Source organism: Scylla paramamosain, chromosome 21 (genome assembly GCF_035594125.1).
Source record: "Scylla paramamosain isolate STU-SP2022 chromosome 21, ASM3559412v1, whole genome shotgun sequence".
NCBI lineage: Eukaryota > Metazoa > Arthropoda > Malacostraca > Decapoda > Portunidae > Scylla > Scylla paramamosain.
The window spans coordinates 13,535,767-13,556,122 of record NC_087171.1 but is presented as its reverse complement, the minus strand read 5'-3'; the positions used below and the strand labels follow the sequence as shown (position 1 = coordinate 13,556,122).

At 38.9% G+C, this 20,356-nt stretch overlaps 1 protein-coding gene and 1 long non-coding RNA gene across 4 annotated transcripts in view; one reads left to right on the top strand and one right to left on the bottom strand.

Annotated features, from left to right (window-relative positions):
- LOC135111050 (uncharacterized) overlaps positions 1-20,356 on the top strand; it is a 46,389-nt gene that overhangs the window by 11,589 nt on the left and 14,444 nt on the right. The window contains exons 4-6 of one of the 3 annotated variants that reach the window (XR_010273543.1): positions 4,413-4,548; positions 8,822-9,101; positions 19,035-19,146. This is a non-coding gene — a long non-coding RNA (uncharacterized LOC135111050). Of the gene's footprint in view, positions 1-4,412; positions 4,549-8,821; positions 9,102-19,034; positions 19,170-20,356 lie in introns of those variants that run through there. The other 2 variants (XR_010273544.1, XR_010273545.1) reach the window with 2 other exon arrangements.
- Positions 844-8,280, bottom strand: LOC135111049 (alpha-(1,3)-fucosyltransferase C-like). The gene is made up of 5 exons (XM_064023958.1): positions 5,333-8,280; positions 4,422-4,601; positions 2,882-3,066; positions 2,580-2,713; positions 844-2,206 (listed from the first exon to the last, which is right to left on the bottom strand). The coding sequence occupies exons 1-5, from the start codon at positions 6,240-6,242 to the stop codon at positions 1,870-1,872; spliced, it is 1,746 nt and encodes a 581-aa protein (XP_063880028.1). The 5' UTR covers positions 6,243-8,280; the 3' UTR covers positions 844-1,869.

The window sequence follows — 20,356 nt, the reverse complement described above, 5'->3', positions numbered from 1 at the left end:
AACATCCCTCCTGTCTAAGATAAAATAAGCATCTTTTGTTATTTGTTGTCTCGTCATGACGGCCCAGCTGTATGGGAAGCTAATTAACTAATCAAAATTCCTAAGAAGGGCTAATAATGGTATGTTGACCTTTGCTATCCATTATACTCCTCAGCATATAAAAAATGATGTAATTAAGCATTCCTTTGATGTAAGCAGGGGTCTACGTTAAGTGTGTCATCTTGTCTCTAGGCTTCACAGGCGGCAGCTCTTCCAATGTCTAGTTTAATTATACTCGTCACCTTCCTCTTTATACTATTTTTTTTCCGGGACCTTCGTTATTATTATTATTATTATTATTATTATTATTATTATTAGTAGTAGTAGTAGTAGTAGTAGTAGTAGTAGTAGTAGTAGTAGTAATATCATCATCATATAATGTTCGTTATTACCATTACCCTTATTTATATTATTATTGTTGTTATTCAGTATTACGCTGTTATCATCCACTTGGGAGTTTCTTCTTTTTTCCCATGGCTTACGATTTTATTTTCTTTGCTGGCGGAAGTGTTGAGATCTTGTTGAGCTTCGCCTCGGTGTCTCAGCCACGCACAGCTATGAACCATATTCTGAAACACTTCTGTGCTGTACCTCCACTACTTCTAAAGGGTCTTGTTGAAGTGTGATATAGCAGTGTGGATGGAGGTTTCGTATTATGTCGTACTTCTGAAAATTGTTGCTCTTTCGTCTTAGAATTCTGGAATCACTGAGGTATGCTTTGGTGAGTAGTGAGGCGCTGCGATAATCCCACCTTTGAAAACTCCTTTGTCACGATGGAACTGGATTTCAGGTAATTATTAACGGTGCCGTTTTTCTTTCATGGGTTCCCCAAATTCACAAGTCATGATGCTATGCGTGATGACGAAGACTTGATAACGATTTTGCTATGTGATAATTATGACATTTTTTTTTAATGGGGTTTACTGAACTATCAATATGATGTTTAAAGGTGCCTATTTCGCTTGACGGTCAACACTGACCCTTAGAAAGAGAGGATATACGAGTCAATGTCACATACAGATAACACGCAGCTTAGATACACAATGTTTACGACGAAAAATTTCAAGGTAGAGGAATACATCATCAATATACAGGTAGAAAATCTATATGATATGCCAAAGTATTTATTGGATGTGGGGTCATAATAAAGTCATAGTCAGAGGTCAAGCAGCCTGCCCCACTCGCTTTCCCCGTAGTTATTGTTTTCCCCCATTTATTATTATTATTATTATTATTATTATTATTATTATTATTATTATTATTATTATTATTATTATTATTTTTATCATTATTTATTTATTTATTTATTCTTTATCATCTGGTCTGCTGAAACTATCAATTGCCACGTGTTGTTAGGAGATTCTCAGCAGATTATATGCCTTCGAACTGAGGAACATGAAGCACAACGGAAATGAGTGCAGGAGGTTACTTGACTTCTCATCATGACTGTACTAAAAGATGCACCAAATGTGGAGAAGTAAGAACGTTTGCACTTTTTAGGGTATTCATTTTAGTATTTATTTATTTATTTTTTTACTTTTTCCTTGTTGCTAATGTTTTTTTTTCACTATTCTTCGTTTTCCCACTGATTTCACACTTCATCTTTCACTAATACACACCCTGGACTACATTCCCAAGCGTTTCAGCGTCTTATCTCGACTAATCTAAGGAGGCTACAGTGAGTGTTAAGGTTTCCTAATGATTCTAGTCTGTGTTTAACTACAATTATTCTACGTCATGGAAACCTGATGAATAACTTCTGTGGCCTTTTGGCAATAGTTCTTATGAAAGTTCGGAGCGTTTTATAAATCATAACGCAGGCCACTACAGTCACGAGCCACGCCTGATGGAGGGAAGAGCGGAAGCAGCCGATCTCCCCGCCCACTTGAGAAACCCAAACACATCCATTAGCTTTTGCATGAGTGGCCTGGAATCGGGTTCGGGTTCTCGTGGGTACCGGTCTGGTGGATACTGGGTAGTACAGTTGTTAACTCTCCACCACCATGCCCGAAGATCCCGGTATTGCCTCTGCCGTGCCACTGCCGCCTCCTCATGTGTTCTGAGATGCAGCTTGTAACAAAGTTCACACATGGGAGGTTTCAGTAACACCCTCCAGTATTTTCGCCAAAGGTGGTAGCGCTCGTACAGCTCCGGGGAACCTCCAACTCTGCCAGGTGATTGGTTAGAATTATTGTTGTGTTTTGAGGCACTTTGTTGACAGTTGTGTGCATTAGTGAGTAGTCTGTTGTCCGTTACGCTCTGGTTATATCATAAGACTAATTTTCCGTGTGCAGATGTTAGCCATGTAGAACACAAACACACACACACACACACACACACACAGCAAGAAACTTCACAATAAGAAAAGAGGCGATAAAATAGTGAAGAAACATAGTTTTCCAAGCAGAACACTAAATCAGCGGCACACATTACCTGATGAAGCGGTCCATGCAAAGAATACATACGAATTTAAACAAAGCGGGATGGTTTGGAAAAGACGAGACGTTACGAACTTGACTTAATCCTGTACACACACACACCTTGAGAGAAGACGAGACAGCTGGAGGGGCGTGAGGTGCGTGGCGTCCACGTAAGAGTGCGGAGGCAGGAAGTCAGCATAGCGCGCCCCGCCGTACACCACAGGCACCAGGCCGTAATGCATGGGCAGCCACACCTTCCCGCCACCACCACCCCGGCAGCAGCGGCAAGGGCAAGGGAAGCACGTGTTAGGACATGTAGCTTCGGATGATCCTTAGTACAGATTTTGCATAGGCCTCATAACTTGCATATCCTTTCACCGTTATTTGGCATATCTTTCTTTATTTGATTAATCATTTCTCACCTTTTCTGTGATGTAATCCTCACATAAGTTGTTTTCGAAAGCCAGGTAAAATTTGTAGTTTGGTTGAAGGAGGTGGGAATAACACTCGACGTCGTGGTGACTCTTCCCGCACTTTAGGTCCCCACACGCGCCGAACACGTCGACTTCCAGGTGTTTCTGAAGGTTCCTCACGTAGAACTCGCGGCCTGCCAACACGAAGATGAACTTTCACATAAATCTTCCACATTTTGTCCCCCACCTGCACTACACGTATACCAAATAGCCATATTGTAAGGAAAGATTTTTTTTTTTTTTATGGAGGGACACTGGCCAAGGGCAACAAAAATCCAATAAAAAAAAAAAAATGCCCACTGAAATGCCAGTCCCATAAAAGAGTCCAAAGCAGTAGTCAAAAATTGAAGGATAAGTGTCTTGAAACCTCCCTCTTGAAGGAATTCAAGTCATAGGAAGGTGGAAATACAGAAGCAGGCAGGGAGTTCCAGAGTTTACCAGAGAAAGGGATGAGTGATTGAGAATACTGGTTAACTCTTGCGTTAGAGAGGTGGACAGAATAGGGGTGAGAGAAAGAAGAAAGTCTTGTGCAGCGAGGCCGCGGGAGGAGGGGAGGCATGCAGTTAGCAAGATCAGAAGAGCAGTTAGCATGAAAATAGCGGTAGAAGACAGCTAGAGATGCAACATTGCGGCGGTAAGAGAGAGGCTGAAGACAGTCAGTTAGAGGAGAGGAGTTGATGAGACGAAAAGCTTTTGATTCCACCCTGTCTAGAAGAGCAGTATGAGTGGAACCCCCCCCCCCAGACATGTGAAGCATACTCCATACATGGACGGATAAGGCCCTTGTACAGAGTTAGCAGCTGTGGGGGGTGAGAAAAACTGGCGGAGACGTCTCAGAACACCTAACTTCATAGAAGCTGTTTTAGCTAGACATGAGATTTGAAGTTTGCAGTTCAGATTATAAGTAAAGGACAGACCGAGGATGTTCAGTGTAGAAGAGAGGGGACAGTTGAATGTCATTGAAGAAGAGGGGATAGTTGTTTGGAAGGTTGTGTCGAGTTGATAGATGGAGGAATTGAGTTTTTGAGGCATTTAACAATACCAAGTTTGCTCTGCCCCAGTCAGAAATTTTAGAAAGATCAGAAGTCAAGCGTTCTGTGGCTTCCCTGCGTGAAATGTTTACTTCCTAAAGGGTTGGACATCTATGAAAAGACGTAGAAAAGTGCAGGGTGGTATCATCAGCGTAGGAGTGGATAGGATAAGAAGTTTGGTTTAGATCATTAATGAATAATAAGAAGAGAGTGGGTGACAGGACAGAACCCTGAGGAACACCACTGTTAATAGATTTAGGAGAAGAACAGTGGTGCTTATCGTGATGGGATTTTATTTTTTGAGAACCTTATTGATCTCCCAGGAGATAAGTTTACAAATTGAACTATTTTGCGTATCTATACACAAATCATTCTACGTGAACGCAATAGGTTATTAGGTTAGGTTAGCAATATCTGTCTTGACACTCTCTTGAATCTTTTCCTTGCAGCACACCCACCTGAGGAAGTGCTGCAGTGCGACGCCATCCAGACCACTAGCTTGGGCCGCGTTAGGAAAGTTGACCACTCCTGCTGCTTGTCGTCCTGCAGTAGGTCTCCGCGATACAGCGCTGCCACGTAGTTCTTGTAAGTAGTGCCGGAAGTGTTAAGGAGGCCTGGCTGGACAACATTACCTTCCCCTTGTGTTAAAAAAAAAGAAAAAAAAAAAAAAAAGAGAGACAGCTTCTTTTATCGTTAGTTTTACATTGGGTATTTTTTTTCCCAAGAACCTTCTATCCAGAGTTCCCAAAATATAATTCCTCCCATGTTAAATTAGCTTGGGTTGGCGAATGGGAGCAATTATTTTGTGTGGGATTTCCATGGAAAAGCTTTCATGAATAGAATACCTATACATTTAAAAAAAAATTTGAATGGACATAACGGCTTTTCATCACATTGCTGAACACTGATGAGTTAATTTTGATTAGATTTAGCTAATTTTAAGTAATAACTCGTGAAAATAACAAGACTTGCCGGAAAAAATGTAAGATTTCAGTCGAATTCCAAGAGCTCCCTTTGTACATAGCTGCTAAATGAAAGTCAATATAAGGCGCGACATAATTTCAAATCCTGCATGTGCCCGTTTTTTGGATCAACTAAAGCTGGATGATACGGCTGATGCACTGCCTCTTCTTTCTGAGTATTGTACCCATTATTAAGACTCATGAGTATTTACTACGTAGGAACACTAATGTCTCATGTTACTGACCGCTGAAGAGAAGCTCAGATACTCCCAACATTATAAGATACGTAAGATCAGAGGAGGTATATTCTTAAAGGAATTTTAGGTAAAAAAAAAAAAGTATGACAGACAAAGCATTATATAAATTATCCGTCTCCCTATCATAGACAAGGGACGACTAATTCTCACCCTGCAGTGGCCACAAGCCTCCGTACAACAAGAGCAGGTCAGAGTCTCGGTGATAAGTGAAGGTCCAGTTGAAGAAACCTGGAAATCCAAACAGTCTTCTATCTTCTTGTTCCACCATCTTTCGTACAATTTTGAATTGTCGCGTCAGTCGGTGCGGGACATTATTATTGTCTGTACGCGGTGCCTCCATGTTAAGCCAAATGTAGACCTGGCCCCGCCGCCGCAGCTTTGGCAAAGACTCATAGTTGATATCCTGCCCGTGGAAGATTATTGCGTCAGCGTCTTCGGGATGAGAGGTATTGAAAAGAACATCACAGTTGGTAACGGGACACGTGGGCGGCAGTAGGGTCCTCTCGGCCAGGAAATCCTCCCATGATCCGGAGAAAAATTTTGTGTTAAATACTATCGTTTTTCGAGTTTCGCTGGTGGTGGTGCTGGAGTTCGCTGCTGTGCTGCCAGTGGTGTCAACTTTGATGTTCATAGTTTCGCCACTTTTTATCACAGTATTTTTAACTTTATTTCCAGATGTATTATTAAGCTTTAAGTACATTGCATTCGTGCTCCCTTCTGTAGGGAAACTATAGTCATAGACGCCAGATTGTTGAGAAACTTTAAATATTGTCTTATTGTTCATCATTATGTCTCGGTCCTTTTGTTTCACTAAATGGTAATGGTAATGCTTCTCCGTGATCGACAGCCTAGGGACACTACCACTGTAGAATATCAGAAGTAGCAGGAACCCGGCAGAGAATGCAAAGAGAGTCTTATTTGACTGAGCCGCGGAGCAGGATATGGACGCGAGTCTGGCGCATCCACGCCACCACAAGCTGCCCCCCATTGGGCCTGCTGACCGGGGTAGTTTGTACTGGCTGTTAAATAAACAGAAAAAAAAAAAAAAAAGAATCATCATTACTAAGATGATAATGACGCCTGATTGATGTAGCTCATAGACTTATCAGATTATCAACCTTTTCGCCATCCACTCAGAATTCTCAAGGAGCAATCACCCGCTACGAGTTTCTGAATAAAGGTTTTAATTTTTCTACGTAACATGATTCTTCAGGGAGAGGGATAGTCACTGATACAGGAGTCAAACACTTCATCAAAACTGCGTGATCATCTTGAAAAGCAAACTTTTCCGTGATGTTTACAATAGCAGATGAAGTTCTAGAACTTTTTTTTTGTTTTGTTTGCATAAGAAATTCAAATATAGCGCGACTTTGGCTGTTGGTAGTATATAACATTGGTACAATCATTAGGAATCTGATGTATACGGGAAATACAATCAGGGAAACATACACTCACACACACACACACACACACACACACACACACACACACACACACACACAGTTGTTATATAGTGTCACAAGGCATGTTAGTGTAATATAAATATATAAGTAAATAAAACACTGGGCGTCTTTCAGATATACGTGGTGGAGGAAGTAAAACATTAGAGAGAGTATGTAGAGAACGAAAGTGAGAAGTGAGTGAAAAAGTAACACATTACAATTACTGTACCTTCCCAGCGGAGCCAACCCAGCCCAGCCTAGCGAGGCCGAAAGGAAGTAAGGTTATGTTTTACAGTTATGTTTTTTTTTTTTTCTGTTGAGTTATGATGTAATTCACCTTCTCTTAATTTCCTTGCGTCAGGATGTCCTATTACAAGTCGTAACGATGCCAATTACGCGGTATAATCAAGGAAAAGTGAAACGCCTCAGTGCCATTAGGAGGAACGGGACCTCCCCTTGCGTGGCAGAATCTAGCTCTGTCACACACACACACACACACACACACACTGGACTGGACTGGACTGGACTGGACTAGACTGGACTAGGTAAAATAATGCAGATGTGGGATCACTAACTTATGAATGTAGCTCAGGTCTAGTGAATAATAATTAGGTAAATACACACACACACACACTCTCTCTCTCTCTCTCTCTCTCTCTTTGTCTGGAAATGCAGGTTTTGTGTTTAAATCATTATCAAGTTCAGTCTACCATCCCGGACTACTCGCTGTATACCGTAACTTCTCCCACAAAATCATTGATGCATACATACATACATGCATACATACATACATACATGCTAAGTTGCTTCATCACCACTGTCTTCATCATCCTTCTTCTTCTTCATCTTCTTTTTCTTTCTTTCTTACTTTTTTCTTCTTCCTCTTCTTTCTTTTTCTTCTTCTCAGCTCCGCTTCGTATTGTTTTCAAGATAGCTCCCCCATACTGCTTTTCTTCCGCCTCCACTACAGTGTTGCAGAGTCACGCCCGAAATAACCGGAGATCCGTTTCGTATTGTTCTCAAGATAGCTCCCCCCCCCCCATACGGCTCTTCTTCCGCCTCCACTCCAGTGTTGCAGTTACGCCCGAAATAACGGGAGAGCAAGCATTGTGTTGTTTACCGCTCATAACACTATAATCAAAGCAGACATGGTTGGTCTTTGGCGGAGTTTTACATTGGGGCCTACGTACGTAGGTACAGTACACCGAAAGAGATGGTGTACATTGTATAGATTGTTAGTGTTTCCCATACCACTGAAATAAAGCTAAAGGATTCCGTTATTTACGTAGAGAGAAACCTTAGTAACTCGCTTCACTGATTCCGTTGCCCTCTGGCTTGTTCATAGATAGCTTCATGCGGCCAAAGGGAAATCACGCGTTACTAATGAATTGATGATCACTGTATATCCATAAACACTTGGTAACAACACAATATCTAATGCGAAATTTTTGTGTCACACTATTTCATGACTCCTAAAACTACATTTCTGTGGTTTTAAGAATTGCACATTGAGAATCAACAGTGAAAATGACTGCATACACGTCACAACACTCTGAAATTACGAAAATCAGAACGCATCACATATAACCGAAGGGGTCGCGCTCATCACTGAGTGATCACTACCTTCCTGCGGGTTCCGTCTCCGCGAACACACTGAACAGAAAAGAACACACTCTCCTCCAAGGAAGCTTAAAGAGAGTCTCTCTCTTTACCTTTGTTGCTCTCCGGTTACATACTGTATATACCGTTCATCCGGAAAGGAGGGGACGCAGCGGTAAATGCTTCGTCACTTGCGAGGAAATGATGAGTCGACGCTTTTTGCTTGTGTAGGAAAATCAGTACTGGATGTCAGCTGCACGTCTTGCAATACGTAAAGCTTCTGTAGTCACTTTTCAGCACTGAAACTTTATTATTTTTTTTTCTTTAAATCTAAATATTTGATAACCGAGAGAGAGAGAGAGAGAGAGAGAGAGAGAGAGAGAGAGAGAGAGAGAGAGAGAGAGAGAGAGAGAGAGAGAGAGAGAGAGAGAGAGAGAGAGAGAGCACTTTTTTTTCCATGGAATCTCAACAGTTTCTGGAGTCAATTTGAGGAGTGTATAATACCAGGTGAAAGAGAGTGAGTCAAGGAAGGACTCCAGCGATGGCCGGATGCAGTGCGCAACCTGCGACACACTTTTTTTTCTTTCTTTGCTTGCAGAAAGACTGAAAATATTGAAGAGTTTGGACAGAAGTAAAAGAAAAGACATTGAAGAAAAGTGATAGATTAAAGATTGTGGGCAGACCACGTTGCAAATTTTTAAATGAAGGTGATAAAAAATCCTGCGACACACGTTGCCGTGTTCAAGGCTTTAATCTACGTGGTGCTACGAAGTTCGAACACCTGTTATGACCTGTATTTCCAAGATGGCGCTCGTTTGCGATGGCTGGAGCACCCACCGGCTTTCAGTGGCCATACTTTTGAGGGATAAGAGCATTATGTGAGTATCGACGAATCATATCTTGTTACTCCAGTGTGCCACGACAGGTTATACATGTGCAAGAACGTTTTGGTGAAGGTGTTATTGAATTCGCGTTAACATACAGTAAAGAACCTGCATTCGTTGTTATTTAAGGTGATGGGGTTAGAATGCTTACGTGTATCTCTTCCTCGATTGTATTAATAGATGATCTCTTTTTGGTGTTCAATCATCTCTTGTCTTCCACACAGTCTCGAGTCCGCCAGTCTTCCACTACCTAAACTCCCACGCTCTTCAAAGTATATGACATCCCTTTTCTCTTGACATGCTCTTAACTCACTTAATTCACTCATCTTATGTACTCATTTAGTTGGCTATCCTGTTACTCTGGCCAGTCAAGCAAGTAGAGGAAATTGCATGTGAAATATTAGAGGAGCAGATGGCAAATAGTTCGCACATACCAAAAAAGCGTAAGGGCCCCAACACGGAACCTTTAGGTTCACCCCTCTCGACTTCACTAGAGCTACTCTTGGCACCAGAGACAGTCACATACATGGTTCTGTCTTGCAAAAAAGGAACTAATCCATTTTATTGTAGAACCTTAAATATATTGCTGAATTGTTAAATCAGGATAGAATGACTCACCACATCAAAAGTTAGAGCAGCTGTCCAACTTCTTCCAAAACCACCAGAGCTCCAACTACACATTGCTGTCACGACTCTACCATGGTTGATGTCACTAGCCTTACCTGACCAAACCAATCACAACAAGCTAATGGGATAGACTGAACTAGTTCTCAGGACAGACTGAATGAGTTCTCAAAACAGACTGAAAAATCTTGCATGGTGGATTTATCTACAATGAAATCCAATGTCCAGTCAAACAAAGAATACTTTTCCTTAACATAGTGAAATATAGTAGACATAACTGCCAAAGGGTAAGAAACTTGCAAGAAATTGTGCAGCCCATCACATTATCTTACACCAAAGGCAGGCAGCCTATGGCTCACAGGCTATAGTCTGGCCGGCTACCCAGCTTGGCATTAACATTGCACTCCAGTCTGCAAAGCTCCAGCCAAAAATAAATAAATTCGGCTTAAACACCATTGCTATCTTCATCCCTGAGTGGAAGCATAAGTACTTCTTCATTAAGTACTTTAGACAGGTTTAGTGCCTTGTATGCTTCATGACTGTGGCTGTCTTCAAAGAGTTCAACTTGCATTGCCTCTGAAAGACAGACCACAGAACATCAAGTTTTGTTTTTGTCTACTGATGAGAAGAATGACACCATTGTGAGTCACAAATTGCAGAAAACAACTTTGGTGCTCCACAAGCAGACTGCTGAGATCAACAAGTTAGGTGACATGCACCAGTTTTGAGGTCTCCCACCACCTTGCTTGCCAGATGAAGCCATTCTCCTTCAGTGTGCCTTATCATCATAGTGAACTTCACTGGTCCAGATCAGCATTCTGCAGACCTTTAGGTTTGTGAAGAATTCTTCCAGCTTTTCCTGCTGCATGACACCACCACTAGGTAGAATACTGATGCTGTGCTCCAGTGTGTGGAGTAGCACTCCCTTGATCTCACCCATCTTGTGTATGTGTGTGATGACCGATAGTGCCTCAGTGATGATTGGGAGAAGAAAGGCTCTGCTCCACTACTATTATCATTGTGAGGCTGCTGGACAAATACACCCCATCTACAAGGTGTACTGTATCAACCACCAAGAGTTCTTGTGTGCCAAGTCTGCCAATCTCGTGGATGTCATGTCTATTTTAGTGAAGGTCATCATCTCCATCTTCCACTATCTGAATCACTGCCAACTCCAGGTATTGATGGACAAGGCTAATGAGCACTAGAGCAACTTGCTCTAGCTCTGTGAAATTTGTTGATTGAGTCATGGGGCTATGCTGTCCTATGTGTGTGACCTGCAGTAAGGGAGTGACACTTTCTCCTCTCAGAACATGATGATAATTTCTCTGACTTATAATGGCTTGCTTGTCTGACCAACTCATGGACATCACTACATACCTGAAGGATCTCAGTGTGAAACTGCAAGACAAAGACATTCTTGTAACAGACATGCACTCAACTGTTACCATTTGTGGGAGGCTCATTTGGCTAATGGTCAGTTTGTACATTTTTCTCACCTTGCTGCTTGTGTCCCTAATGACATGGACATTTACATCTTTGTCGCTGCATCTATGTGGGAGGAACTTGCCTTTTTCCCATGTCTCATCCTCTCTTCTGGCAAGTTTCCATATTACATTGGGCATATTCAGTGCATTGTAGCCATGTTTGGCAGCATCTATTATTCCTGTGAACAGCTCTTCTTAAAAATGAAGTACACCAGGTCTCACCTTTGCTCCTGGCTCTCAGATTGCCACCTCAATCAAATTTTTTGTGTTGTCTGTCACATCAAAATTCTTATTTGAGACAGCAAACAACATCAATTGTCTCACTGATTTGTATGTTTTCCAATAAACTTCTTGTATAAAAGTCAATTTCAAGTTCTCATTTATCACTCCAGCTTGCAGCTGCACCTGAAAGTCTCATCTGCCCCTTGTCCTGAAAAGATTGCCCTGAAAAGGTTGCCAACCCCTGCCTTATAACATCTCTTACCTGAGGCATATGCATCTCTCTCTCTCTCTCTCTCTCTCTCTCTCTCTCTCTCTCTCTCTCTCTCTCTCTCTCTCTCTCTCTCTCTCTCTCTCTCTCTCTCTCTCTCTCTCTCTCTCTCTCTCTCTCTCTCTCTCTCTCTCTCTCTCTCTCTCTCTCTCTCTCTCTCTCTCTCTCTCTCTCTCCATTCATCATGTTTTTTTTGAACAGTCAGACAGTGACCCTGATCCTTTTGCCCACATCTCTTGACAACATCAAGTGATAATGAGCCGGGGGGAGGGAGGAGCATGAGAAATGTTGAGATAGGGAGAGTTTGGTAAAGGAGAAGAGAAACATCTGTTATTGTAGCATTGCTACTTAAAAAGGATGTTCCTGGTTTGTGCTCTAAAAACATTGTGTTATGATAGCTTTGAACACAAAGGTGGAGGATAATGACATATTTGTAGTTGATGTTTACAATTGTCATGCAGAGCATTCATGCTGAGGCTTTTAAAATCGAAGAAAACAACTCCAGTCAGTGCATGATCAGGTCCATTCTTTGATAACTAGTAAGCACTGAGAATTGTCATTTTTATCTATTGTACTTAAACTAAGTTGTCTCTTATTTTAAGCAGTTGAAAGTACAACATGTGATTGCATTATTATTTTTATATATATATATATTTTTTTTTTTATGTAGGAATGACATTGACCAAGGGCAACAAAAATCCAATAAAAAAAGAAGGCCCACCTAGATGTTGGTCCCTGAATAAGGTCCAAAGAGGTTGTCAAAGATTAAAGGATGAGTGTCTTGAAACCTTCCTCTTGAAGGAATTCAAGTCATAGGAAGTGGAAATACAGAAACAGGCAAAGAGTTCCAGAGTTTACTAGAGAAAGGGATTAGTGTTTGAGAATACTAGTTAACTCTTGCATTAGAGAGTTAGACAGAATAGGGGTGAAAGAAGAAAGTCTTGTGCAGTGAGGCTGCAGAAGGAGGGGAGGCATGCAGTTGGCAAGATCAGAAGACCAGGTAGCATGAAAAATAGCAGTAGAAGATAGCAAGAGATGTAACATTGTGATGAGAAAGAGGCTGAAGACAGTCAGTTAGAGGAAAGGAGGTCATGAGACGAAAAGCTTTTGATTTCACCCTGACTAGTATGAGTGGAACCCTCCCCCCAGACATGTGAAGCATACTCCATACATGGACGGATAAGGCCCCTGTACAGAGTTAGCAGCTGGGGAGGTGAGAAAAACTGGCAGAGATATCTCAGAATGCCTAACTTCATAGAAGCTGTTTTAGCTAGAGGTGAGATGTGAAGTTTCTAGTTTAGATTATAAGTAAAGAATAGTACCAAAGATGTTCAGTATAGAAGAGGGGGAGTGTCATTGAAAAAGAGGGGATAGTTGTCTGGAAGATTGCTCGAATGATCAGTAATTAGGTGATTTCAGACACCATGTAATTTTGTATATTTTTTTGGACTGTTCTTTTTTCTGGAGATTGACATCTTCAGAGGGCCTTTATTTCTCTCCCTCTTGCCATCTTTTTGATGTCTTTGATCAAAATAACTCTTACTTAAAAAAAAAGTCCAGTCATAGATTAGTTGCTCAAAATGAGTTTGTTGAATAAATATCCTCACATGCAAAGTAAAATTATAATGGAGGAATTATATGGCTGACCTCTGGATGTTCACATTATGAATGTAATTTTTAGCCAATAGTGATTTTGGCACCTTGGACAGCTCTGATCTGAATACTCATTTGGTCTTATTTTTATTAATGCTAAATTTTAAAGAAAGGTTGAAAAGTTGTTCTATATTGTTTAAGTATAGTTACCATCTACTTATGAGAAATTGCCACCACATAAATCAAAGTTAAAAATTTTCTCAGATAACAAAATTTGGAAAGCATATCAGTCAGTACTCACTTTATTGGTCTTTTTATTAACTTCTTTATATCCAATATAATGACTTGAGAGGCAAGCTGCAGCAGCCAGCAGAGGTGGCTGCTGCCAGCCTCCCCGTACACACATGGTAGGAACAATTAGCTATCATCTACATCACAATGTCTTCTTCCATGACCAGGCTCGTGCAGACTGCTGGAGGCCCTCTACACGACATTCTATGATGGACCTGACTCTCATTTGATGCATTACTAAACTGAATAATATACCCAAGTTCTGCACACACACACACACACACACACACACACACACACACACACACACACACACACACACACACACACACACACACACACACACACACCAACTGTAGTTAGCCTTGATAGCCTTGAGGTACACAGTTCTAACAAGTCTATCTGTACATATATAAACACACATTAAAAAAGCTTTTTACATACCACAAATCTTTGGAAGGGTAATATAGAACATATATGCTAGCCTTGCTGACCAAAATTTTTCATTTGAATTGAACTACATCTGTAATTACAGTAATAGAAAACACACAATATAGTAAAAAATAACCTGCGCTGTAAGTGTTCTAATATCAAAGACACGAGTGGGAATGTTACCAATGAAACATTATGGATTAAACCACACATCATTGTAGGCATTTCAGTGTGCTACCAACATCTGTAATGATTCACTATTAAAGCTTTCCTCCACTAAGGATAAGCAACCAAAAAGGATAGAAATTATTGGGATTGACATTTTGAGTTCAACAAAACCTAATTCCAAATGATAAGTGAATTATGAAAGGTCTTCAGTGGCTGTTCCCTTGTGTTACTGGACATTACCTACTTACATCAGGTTGCTACCTTATGATAAGGAAAATCCTGAAGCTATTTTGACTTCGCATTACATTAAATAGCAAACCTGTGCTAGTTCAGCTTTTATTTTGTATAAAATATAAATTGTATTTACCAATAACTTACACTACATTAATACTAACATCATGTACATTCTTACAAACTGTGCCCCTCAATAAATTACTACTCTTAATGTTTGGAAAAGAAAAAAATTAATACATATAGGCATATTGCAGCTGAAAAGTAAATCATCTTCACTTCATGATCATTGTAGGACACTTAGTGTAGCAAACTAACTGTACAACACTATTATATTCAGAGGAACAGCATTAATGTCACAACATTTCTGCATATTCCAAAGGACAAATATTCTCATGAAGTAGCCACAATCCTATATTTCATTGCTGCTGGTGGAAAGTAGGAAACCTATCATACAGGGTAATAAGATACAATAGAACTTATGTATTCTTTTCTTTTCATTGCTTTTAAATTTTTTTATAATTTTTTTTTTTTTTACTTTCACCAGGCATGTTAGTTTGGAATATTTGATAACCATATCATAAAGCTTTCCATGAGGAAAGACTTGGCTCTTTCATGAGTGTCAAGTAACATATTTGATTTGGTGTTGGACTCTGTCTTGGCACTTCCCCCCAAAAAAAAACATTGCACTGCAAACTTAGTTTTACAGATTTCATTATGTACGTACAATGTAGGAAATGAAAGAAAATACCACTAAACTTCATTTGTACTTCTGAGAAAATAATCTAAATGCACTGAAATGCGATGGACCTGAAAGTGCAACATGACATTTAATTAAGCCACTAGCACATTGAATAATTAAATGGAAAAAAATAAATGGAAAATATGAGGTGGTGCAAGAAAGTTGATATACAAGGATAATTTTTCTTAGCTTACAGAAAATTAGTTTACCTTTGAGCATCAGTAATGCTAAGTAATTTTGTTGCAATGTTGCTACTGATCTTATTTTCAAGCTACAGTTCTCTAGATTATCAAATAATTTTTGGGTCAAAGAAACACTCCGTGATGCTTGAGTGTAACTAGTTTTTTTTCAATGAAGTAAATTAAAGCCCTTACTCATTGATGGTTAAGGATGCACACCGTCAGTTGTAAAATGTATAACAGCAGAATTAATAGTTACCACATGCATGTTGCAGAAACACTGGTTCTCAGACATATGTTAAAACAGACCATGGATGATGCAAAACTCCTCAGGCAGAGACAGACTGAGAATAATACAATATCTTCTATGCATTTGCATATGTTCACTTCTGAATGTATCTAAATGCCAGACAACACAGTGGTGGATGTGTTTTATTCTCAGCCAACACTGTTCAAAATATCATTTGGGAGCTGTTGGGTGAATTGGATTTTAATGATCATGCTTTTGATTTTTGTGAAAGTTCTTGACCACTGCATGAAGATGCATAGTGTACATATTATAATATCTTTTGATAGGAGTATTTTATTATACAGGCTTGTGTATCTACTTTCTTGCACAGATTTGAAATTCTTACTTGATGGTTAAGGGAAAATTAGCAAACCCCAGCTTAGGTCCATCTAGCCTGTTTTATCAACACCTTGCTCTGGTTAGATGTTGATGACAAGTACTGATTCTTACTTGCTCATCTTGAGGGTAAAAAAAGCAGTTCAAGACATGTTACTCGTTTCTTCAGTGTCTACAGTGAAGCAGATTTTTTTTACTTATTTTATTTATTCATTTTATTTTGCAAATTGTCTCATACTAGTCATGGTTGGTGAGCTGAAACATGCTAGATGTGCAAGTTTGGAATAGCTGGCAGGTAAACAGGCATTAGTGCAGGGAGAAACTATTACTAAGATGATTTCAACTTTGACAATTCCAGCTTGGACACTTGCATTAGCATTAATGTTAATGGCCAGAGAAGAGGCTTTAGATGGATAGAAAATGCAGATAACCCAAAGTACATGTTTTGTAAGATCTTGAAAGTTTATTTTACCAGGAATGAACATGAACAATCTGTTATGTGACCATGAGTTTGGCTTAGAATCAGACTAAATGCAAGCATTCTTGCCAAATCTCAGTTAAGTTAAGAGTGAAGAGTACTGAAAGGCTCTGAATTGAAAAATATGGGTGAAATACCTTGAAGTGTATAGTTGAAAGGTGAAAAATCCTGTCAGGCCTCATGTTACCATACTTAGCAATTTCTTGTGCTGTGTTATAATGAATACTGCAGTAATATGATTGTTTAATCTCTATATTTGAGTCATTGTTATCTACATAATGTGCAGATGGCATGTTTCTGACACAATGAAAACATATCTGAGTGAAAAGAGATGGATAAATTGTGGTGCGCATGAGGTTGCACAGCACCAGGACACTATGCTGCATTGTTGTGTTGCCAACAGGAAGCATTGTGCATTTCAAATACCATTCATTATAGTATGTTAGTACACCTGAGATCCTATTGTCTGACACCTAGAATGTAACATTTTGAGCATAAAAGAGTTTGTCAGAAGAAAATGAGGGACTGTTATGGTGGAATGCATCAGCAAACTATGCATTGTATCTTTGAGTCCAGTTTTCTTCACTGGGTTGTTACAGATTTTATTACTAATTTTCAAGATAAAAAAAAAAAATCTTAAAACTTGATGAGCCAAAAGAATATATCTAAAAAAAAAAAAAAAATTATCTTAAAACTTGATGAGCCAAAAAAAAAAATCTATTTTGGATTAAAATTTTGGGCAAACTAAAACTTTGGATAACCACACAGAATGATGCATCTAAGTAGGACTAGAAGGCATCATAATCATGTATGAAGCATCTTTACCTATTCATCTTAAGATTTTGCCCCTGTTTAGTTGAGCTATTATGTATTTTCTTTGTTTACTTAGTTTCATCTAGATTAGAGAGACTTAAATATTTTCATCTGTGTAATTGAATTAAGTCAGAAGGATTGATATCAGGCTGAAGTGCATATTTTGAGATAATGATATTGACATTTTTGGGCGAGTGATGTCAGATACTGCAGAGGATGGTGACATAAATTGGATACACTTTAGAATGGGATGTTTAGTTATTTGATGAGACTTATGACAGATAGGTCACCACTTATTTGACACTTGATTTTACACACTAAAAACAGTAGAAAGACAGATGACATTTACTATTAATTGTGAATGCTTTTTGTTTTCTAGTAGTCATAGTGGCTCATTTCATTATGAATCCAATAATTTTGACCTTCACTTGTGAACAGGCCCACTGAGAGGGGGAAGGTCAGCTGGTGCATTGCACTGTGGCCCATTGTGTCTTTGGGAGGGGCCCCCCATCTCTACCTTTACCTACTGGCTGCAGGGATGGGGGCCTTAAACTACTCCTGTATTGGCACATTTCAGTTGTCTCGGCTGCCCTGCTCGTGAATACCATTAAATGTGTAGATAATTTTAAGAGTTATATAAAATAACCCTTTTGTTCTATAAGGGTTACATGAGAATACATTCCCAAATTCCTGACACATTTTCATGATAATTGACTCTTGCCTATTCCTTTCCCAAGAGTCAGCCTTTGCTTATTAAAAAGTAGATACCTTCATTGTTCATATAAGAAGTGTGTGTTCTTGTATACCACTGGTATTATTTATCTTTTTTTTAGTCACTATTCTTTAGTAGTATAATTCAGTATCAATAATATGATTTTGTGAGAACACATGAGAAAGTGTTAATAAACCTATGAACACTTGTACATGTGAAATGCAATGAGCATTGCCAGATTGAGCTGTCATTCATAGCGGCATTAGCTGTGAGGATGGTCACTGTGGATTATAGTTAACCAGTCATGAGAACCGCATGCCAATCAGGAAGATGCAGCTCTCCACTAATTAGAATTTAATTAGTCTTAATAATGGCACTTAAAAAATAAATAAATAAAATAAATAAATAAAAAACTGGGTTTTAAAAGAGTCAGTGTGTTGGAAGCAGGTCTATATAGTGTAAAACTTACGAATCTTGAAGCTTCTTTTCTTTTTTTCCCTATCAGTATGAGGGTTCGTCTGCATAAACAGTGAACAAAGTATTTGGCCCAGTCTAATTCTCATTCATTAATGTCCCAGTTAGAAGCAGTCAGAAGTATATGATTACCAGCATTGGAGCTGACTTGCAAATGCTGTCCACACTACACATTGGTACAAATGGTCAAACAACTGCTGACACTAATACCTGAACAAGCACTGTGTAGTCTAGTAGTAGTTGATTTTGGCAGTTTACAAAAAAAGGATATAATTAACTTATTACATTGAGGTATTTCATGATATTTCATCACTCTTGATTACAATACTGTAGCCAATATCAATATACATGTTTCAAGTAAATATGCAATATTAGCAATATCCAGTATAACGCCACACCATTTTTGTGAGGAAAAGCCATTCTTTTATGATTATTGGTGAATGATAAGGCCAGGGCCTGTTGTAATACAGATATTTTGCATCTGGATATTTCTTCTAGTACGATAGTAGCAGCAGCGGTGGTAGTAGTAGTAGTAGTAGTAGTAGTGATATATTAAGTGTTGTTGTTCAGATGTCTCCAATTTTTCAGAGAGTTTGCTGGATTTACACCTCTATTTTCTTTAGAAAGCCTTCCACCGCAAGACCAGAGAAAAGATTAACTTTTCTTTTTTATTATATATCTTAGATAAATTGGAATTGTATTTAGACTCCTTATTAACTACAGCATTTCATTTGTGTCTTAAGATGCCAAACAATTTGAAGTCTTCTCAGTGTTGTAATTTTTTTTATCAAGTTTGTACAGTTTAAATATTTCATTGCATTGTATACAGCAACTTGTGTTATATTACATGTATACCTTTATGTATGTCATTGTTTCTGTTTTATTGCTGATAAGAATCAAAATACTCAGGATTTGCAAGTTCTGGTAGATTAGTTAGCTGATTAAGGGTGAAGTTTGAATGATATATAAGATGGTTATTTTGATATTTTAAGTGGTAATATTAACATGCATGCCCTTTACAGTTCAGAGAAGGCTACATTTCTTTGTCAGATAAAAATTTTGTACATCAACATGGAAACTGAAAGAAGCCAATGTGGTTAAAATCAGTTCATAATTGAAATAAATAGAAATAATGGAAATGATGAATTTTTCATAAAAAAAAATGGAAGTAAAGAGAAAGGATAGACCAAAATGAATATTAGTACCAGCAAAGGGGCATGATTTTGACAGTAAGCTAGGCATGAGATAGCTACATATAGCAAAGCCATGTAGTCTGATTACAGGAGGAAGGGGGGACTGCACCATTTCTTCATGCTGTTCAGAGATAAGCCATATCTAAGGATTGGCATTCACCTAAATTCAGCTATTTTAAATCACATGACTAGGCATTTTAAGCCTTCTCAAAGGAAATTTCATAAATTCCTTTGCTTTGAAGTGTTTTTAGTCTTTGAAGGACATTAAATATTTTTATTAGTATTGTTGGCAAACTTGAGATCATATTTTGAATGATTTTTAACTTTTTATTTATTTATTTATTTATTTTAAGTAGTCATTACCTGGGTGGTCAGCATACACAAGTGGTGAACTAAGAATCTGAAGTTTTAGTGAAAGCTGGCTTTTTTCTGCAATTTTTAAGTTGCCTGAGATCACATGCTACAGTGAAAAGAAATGTAGATGGCATGAGCATCAATAGGCATCACTTATAGAATCCTGCATGCATCATTAGAAGTGCAAATTAGAGAGCCTAGAAGTGCTTCAAGCTCAAAATGTAAAGCAAAAAATATATCAGTTGTATTCATTCTGGTTACTTACTGATGCACGAGTCCACCTCCTCCCATCTCTTTTGCAACACTGCATGCACTAAATCTCTCTTTATCACTTCCTTGAATTAAACTGCCATTGAAATGCTT

Bases quoted from the DNA above. Each gene is read 5' to 3' on its own strand.
- LOC135111049 (XM_064023958.1), bottom strand. From the start codon at position 6,242: ATGATGATTCTTTTTTTTTTTTTTTTCTGTTTATTTAACAGCCAGTAC. The intron at 4,602-5,332 runs GTGAGAATTAGT...TTTTAACACAAG, and splicing joins AGGCTTGTGGCCACTGCAGG to GGGAAGGTAATGTTGTCCAG. The intron at 2,207-2,579 runs GTGTGTGTGTGT...ATCACCTGGCAG, and splicing joins CTGTCTCGTCTTCTCTCAAG to AGTTGGAGGTTCCCCGGAGC.